Source organism: Primulina tabacum, chromosome 18 (genome assembly GCF_025594145.1).
Source record: "Primulina tabacum isolate GXHZ01 chromosome 18, ASM2559414v2, whole genome shotgun sequence".
Taxonomy (NCBI): domain Eukaryota; kingdom Viridiplantae; phylum Streptophyta; class Magnoliopsida; order Lamiales; family Gesneriaceae; genus Primulina; species Primulina tabacum.
In genome coordinates this window covers 19,270,054-19,276,335 of record NC_134567.1, presented here as the reverse complement: position 1 = coordinate 19,276,335, position 6,282 = coordinate 19,270,054, and the positions used below count along the sequence as shown (strand labels likewise).

The following is a 6,282-nucleotide window of genomic DNA, read 5'->3' as shown; positions in this document are numbered from 1 at the left end:
GATATGACTCTAGATCAAACCTCTGCATCTCAAGCTGAAGAGGTCTCTGAATCGTCAAATGAGCCATAACTGTGACTTTTCTGCTCAATGCATATGCAACTACATTAGCTTTACCCGGGTGGTAGCTAATTTCACAATCATAGTCCTTAACAAGCTCCAACCAACGCCTCTGACGCATGTTCAGTTCTTTCTGCGTAAAGAAGTACTTGAGGCTCTTATGATCGGTGAAGATCTGGCACTTCTCCCCATACAAATAATGCCTCCAAATCTTCAAGGCAAAAACCACGGCGGCCAACTCTAGATCATGGGTAGGGTAATTCTTCTCGTGGATTTTCAACTGTCGAGAAGCATAAGCTATCACCTTCCCATGCTGCATCAATACTGCACCAAGACCGAGCTTCGAAGCATCGGTATATAGAACAAACTCACCGGGCCCTGACGGCATGGCCAAAACTGGTGCTGAGATAAGAGCTTGCTTCAAAGTATCGAAGCTCTTCTGACACTCATCGCTCCACACAAACTTCACATTCTTCTTTGTCAACGATGTGAGTGGAACTGCGTAAGAGGAGAATCCCTGAATAAACTTCCTGTAATATCCTGCTAGCCCAAGAAAACTGCGGATCTCAGATGCATTCTGCGGCACAACCCAATCTCTAACTGCTGCGACTTTCGCTGGGTCTACCTCAATACCACTGCTAGAAACAATGTGGCCTAAGAACGCCACCTTCTCTAACCAGAATTCGCACTTACTGAACTTTGCGAATAACTTGTGCTTCTGCAGGGTCTGCAAAACTGTAGTCAGATGCCTGCTGTGATCCTCCTGATTCTTCGAGTAGACGAGAATATCGTCTATGAACACTATCACAAACTGATCAAGATACGGCTGAAATACGCGATTCATGAGATCCATGAAGATCGCTGGCGCATTCGTCAGACCGAACGGCATCACAAGGAACTCATAGTGGCCATAACGAGTCCTGAAAGCAGTCTTGGAAACATCAGCATCTCTCACCCTCAACTGGTGATAACCGGAACGCAGATCTATCTTGGAGAATATCGAAGCTCCCTGCAACTGGTCGAACAGATCCTCAATCCTCGGAAGTGGGTATTTGTTCTTCACTGTAACCATGTTCAACTCCCGGTAGTCAATGCAAAGCCTCATAGAGCCATCCTTCTTCTTAACAAACAAGACTGGCGCGCCCCATGGTGAAAAACTCGGGGCGAATGAACTCCTTATCTAGAAGTTCCTGAATCTGCTTCTTAAGCTCTTCCATCTCTGTCGGTGCTAGCCGGTACGGTGCTTTGGATATCGGAGCCGTACCTGACATAAGCTCAATAGAAAACTCCACCTCTCTCTCGGGTGGCATACCAGAGACGTCTTCGGGAAAAACGTCTAAGAAATCTCTGACAATCGGAACATCTGCGGCTGACTGACTGGGTGCCTCGGGGACAGATATAAAGGTTGCTAAAAATGCCCGACACCCTCTATGCATGAGCTTCCTAGCCTGAACATAAGGAATAATGCGCGGTAAAGGAAAATACCTGTCTGGCTCAAATAAGAACTGCTCCATTCCTGGCGGTCGGACAAGAACAGATCTCCGCTGAAAGTCTATCAACACCCTGTTCCTCAATAGCCAGTCCATCCCCAGGATGATGTCAAACTCTGGCATCGGTAATAAGATGAAATCCGCATAAACAAGATTTGCATGCAGCTCAAGGTCTATGTCTCGGATCACATTGGTGGCTGTTATCTCCTCTCCCGAAAGCAATGCTACGGAAAATGCGACATCGAGCCCAGTAGTCTTGACCTTGAGGGAATTAGCAAAGGTCTCCGAAATAAACGAGTGAGTAGCCCCTGAATCTATTAGGGCTTTTGTGGCTGACCCCGCTATAAAAATTCTCCCTGAACGTTTAGAACATCAAGCTAAACCCAATAATCTCAAAAACTATCCTATAGACATGCAGAGGCCAAAGTTCTTCTAACTTAAATTTCCAAAATAATACTGAGTAGAGCATGTAATCCTATAACAATTTCTAAGTTCAAAATCTTAATCCCGGTTCCCAAAACATTGAAATTCAAATATTAATTTAAAGCTTAAAGGTACCTGTCAAAAGCATGGTCTCCGGGTTCGTCTCCGCTGCATGGAGAGCAAACACCCTGCCTTGGGTAGACAGATTCCTCTGAGGGCACTGCAGCAACATGTGGTTTGGACTGCCACACTTGTAGCACTTCCCTGAGCCATACATACAAACTCCAGCATGGCGGCGAGTGCACTTGGGACAGACTGGGTGCTCAAAGGTCTTAGGGACTGCGCGTCCCCGTTGCTGCTGCTGGCCTCTGTTTCCGGGTGGGCCGTGGAAAGGCCTCTTATTCTGCTGCTGCTGCTGAGGAGGAGGAGGACGTTACGGTGCCTGGAATGGTCGCTTTCCTTGACGGTCTCTCTCAATGTCCAGCTGATCCTGCTCTGCAGCTAGAGCTCTGGAGATGGCAACATCATAGGTAGTGGGGCCACCTACCCTAACATCTTGTCGTAAGATCGGTCGCAGGCCATTCAGAAAGTGCCTCAGCTTGGCACCCGCATCATTCGCAATAAGGGGCACAAAATGGCAACCCCTCTCAAACTTACGGATGAACTCCGTAACAGTAGAATCTCCCTGCCTCAGGGTCATGAACTCTGTAGTCAACCTGGAGCGCACCTCTTCAGTAAAATATTTGGAGTAGAATACCTCCGTGAAGTGTGTCCAGCTCAGTGTAGCCAAGTTCAGGGCTTTGGATGCTCCTTCCCACCATAAGCGGGCATCTCCTCTGAATAAATAGGTGGCACAGCGCACTCTGTCTGCATCTCCAAGCTCCATAAACTCGAAGATAACCTCGAGGGACTTGATCCAGCCCTCGGCAATCATAGGGTCCGTCGTTCCTGAAAATTCCTTAGGACGCATCTTCATGAATCTCTCGTAAGTAACCTCAGGCCCTGTCGGCCTAGTTGCCACTGCGGCATTGTTCCCCACAAACTGTGCGAAGAACCTATTCATCCCAGCTAGCATCTGGGCATTCATATCCGGTGGAGGGGGTAGAGGTCCCTGCCTCTCTTGCCTCTGATCCTCGCAGTCCTCATGACGGTGCTCACCATCACCTCTCGGGCGTCCAACCTGGCGTCTAGGGGGCATACTGTTCCATATATAACTCATACGTAACTAACATGCATAATTCCATAATTTATTTAAATTTAAATAAAGACTGAATAATTGAAATCTGAACGTAAAATATTTCATGAGATCATGCTGTTAAAATGGTTCAGGCTTTAAATAAAATGCTAGAATGTAAAACTTACAGACCGAAGACGTGGCTTCGTGAGCTTCTCGTGGTCAGTAGTAGTACAACCCTTTACAAGAACATAGGCTCTGATACCAACTGTAAAGGCCCGTAAATTCGTGTTTGAAAATTTGCGGAAAAATTTAAAAATTTTCTTTTTTTTTTAATAATTAAAATGTCTCATTCATAAGATAAACTGATAAATAAAGTTTAATATTCAAAATAGCAGCGGAAGAATTCAATGTTTGCAAAGTATCAATTTAAAATAATTCATCAACAGATAAAAACTGAGTTCGAAAAATAACAAATGCTAAAAAATGAGATCCTCGGGTTCCACTACTGCCGACCCAAGCTAGCTCACTGGTCCTCGTTCTCGGTCCCGACATCATCAGTACCTACAACAATCAAGTCTAGTGAGTCTAAAGACTCAGCATGCATATATCGTAAATAACAAGTATATAAATAATAAAATCGCGTGCAAGTGAAAATATCATGTCATGAGGTGCAACATAAAATATCATTTCATGAGTAATTATAATACGTGCGTAACTGAACTGAAAATATCATGGTAAAAATGTTTGCTCCTTGGAGCCCTGTAAAGAAATAACTTGTAATAATTTTCTTGGTGAGATTATGGTCTACGCAAGTGGCACCTGAACTGAACTGACCGATAACTGGCGACCGGATGGTACCAAACTTAACTGACCGGTAACTGGCGATCGGGTGAAGTAATAATCCCATGACAGTAAAGTGACCACAAGCAATATCGCATAAATCTCAAAATGAATATTTTGCACGTAATATAATTAAATAACATCATTAAATATCTTGTAATAATTTTACTGATTGGGTTGAATCGCTCCCAGGCTCGCTGCGACATAAATCTAACATGAAAATTATGCAATTGATTTAACTTGACCAAACTTTGTAATTGAATCCAAAAACTGAGACAATTACGCCTATCGACTTCGTATTTAATCGTGACTCCGTACCAACCCGAACCAACACTGAACCATCATTTAGTCATGGTTAAAATACGCCTAAAATAATGAAATAATGCTCCTAAATTTACAGTACTCGAATTTTAGTGAATGGAGGCCAAAAACATGAAACGCTCTTTCGAGAGTCATTTTGGCACCTTGCACCGTAAATTCTCGTACGACCTCTAAAATGATCCGAATCACAAACGGCCAAAAACGTGACCTTCCTAACTCAATGAGGCACTGTCCAGTCCAAGGCCATAGGCTAAAAGCCAACCAAGAACTCGAAATGCACCTCTGAACCGCCGACCACTTGCTGTCAAAAATTACAGCAGCGGTGTTTTGGTTCCCTTGCGTCGTTTGCAAGCCCAATGGTCATTGGGGCTTGAACCACCGACCATGACCTCTTACCAACATCCTAAGGAAAGGTTTGAACCATGGCTAAGGGCCCTAGGCCAGCCACAATCTGAACCACACCAGAAACACGACCACACTCCTAGCCGAGAACGTAATCTGCGCGCTTGGGGAGTTTCGCTTCGTTTGCTGTCATGGACCTTTCCAGTGGCCATTTGGTTGACCATGGCACGATCTAGACATCAAGGGGTATGGTGTGAACCAGGGCTAAGGGCGAAATTCCAACCGAGGTCCATCCCAAACCACCCAAAACCGAGGGACACATGCAGAATTCAGAGGGGCGAAGGGGCTGTTTTTTTTTGTTCTTTGATTTGAAAACCGATGCAACCATGGACCAAGCCTTGAAAGGCCGACTTGGACATGTCTAAGACATCATAAGGAGATGTTATAACAATGGCTATGGCCCCTGGGGCAGCCAAGATCAGATTCATCCCACTTGACAGCAAGCTGCAAATTCGAAACTCAATTTGACACTAAGGGAAGTGTTGCTGCCATTCGAGTTGCTGGGGGGAAAAGAGGCTTTAAACAATGGTCAAATCCCTTCTTAATACACTCTATATCAATCCTAGATGTAGCCTGGAAAGCCTGGACGTGAGCCAACCCCTACAATAACTAAAACCATGCACAACCGTGAAGCACAAGGTGGAACAAAATCTGTGCAGAATTTTCAATAATGGTGCTGTCAAAAATTTCGGTTTTTGGATATCAAACCATGATCATGTAATATTTAAAAATCATATTATGACTTGATTGAAGAGTCAAGGAAAATATACACATGCCTGCAAATTTGTTTAGAAGCAAACAAAAATGATACGGCGGATACGACGCGGCGGAGTCGGAGTGGTATTACTCTCTTGCTTTCTTACTGAATGAAAGTCACGATTTTTCCTACTGAATCTGCTCTGAATTTCGGTGGAAATGGAAGGGAGAGTGCTATGGAAATGCAGGGCAAGGTGAAAGATGAATGGGATAATTGAATGGCAAAAATGAATCTTGCTTGTTCTTATTATTTTCTGCTGCAAGTTCTCGGTTCTTCTTGCTGCTGATTACACGATTATGGCTGCTGATTTCTATGGGATTTTCGAAGGTAAGGTGTGGAGGAAGATGCTAAGGAATGAAAGGGAGACTACTAGGAAAGATAAAGGAATCATGCAAGGGGATAAGATGGAAGGTGCAAGTCAAGGGATTGATTGCAAATCAAATGCTTTCTTTCCTCTCCATACTGTACGTGAATTGTGGGGTAGATGCGCTCATAAATGGCCGAAAGTTTGCTACCTAGAAGCAAGGTGAAATTGTTGAATAAATCATGTGTTTTAAAGGCTTAAGATTTAAACACTTATTATGAATTTTAATAAATTAAATTGTGGTCACGAGTTTGCATGGTAAGATTTTGTCTAACAATTTACTATGAAGATGTTAGGTTATAATCTCTTTAGTATATTAGGCCTAGATTAGTTTATTCCCATTATTAATACACTTTAATTTAGGCTTTTAATTAATTAATGAGCATAAAAGAATTAATTAATAACTTAAGTCTAATTAATTAAATAAAATCCTAAAACATTCTTTATCATT

General features: G+C 43.4%; 1 protein-coding gene and 1 long non-coding RNA gene across 2 annotated transcripts; both read right to left on the bottom strand.

Moving 5' to 3' along the window:
- Positions 1-1,822: 1,822 nt before the first annotated feature.
- LOC142533923 (uncharacterized) lies at positions 1,823-3,475 on the bottom strand. The gene is made up of 2 exons (XM_075640859.1): positions 3,337-3,475; positions 1,823-3,169 (listed from the first exon to the last, which is right to left on the bottom strand). Exon 2 carries the CDS (start codon positions 3,166-3,168, stop codon positions 2,404-2,406), a length of 765 nt encoding a protein of 254 aa, XP_075496974.1. The 5' UTR covers position 3,169; positions 3,337-3,475; the 3' UTR covers positions 1,823-2,403.
- Positions 3,476-3,513: 38 nt separating this feature from the next.
- On the bottom strand, positions 3,514-5,965 carry LOC142533924 (uncharacterized). Its single transcript, XR_012816846.1, has 2 exons — positions 5,487-5,965; positions 3,514-3,708 (listed from the first exon to the last, which is right to left on the bottom strand). It is a non-coding gene; the product is annotated as an uncharacterized LOC142533924 (long non-coding RNA).
- Positions 5,966-6,282: the final 317 nt, after the last annotated feature.

Coding starts and splice junctions, on each gene's coding strand:
- LOC142533923 (XM_075640859.1), bottom strand. CDS start 3,168: ATGCCCCCTAGACGCCAGGTTGGACGCCCGAGAGGTGATGGTGAGCAC.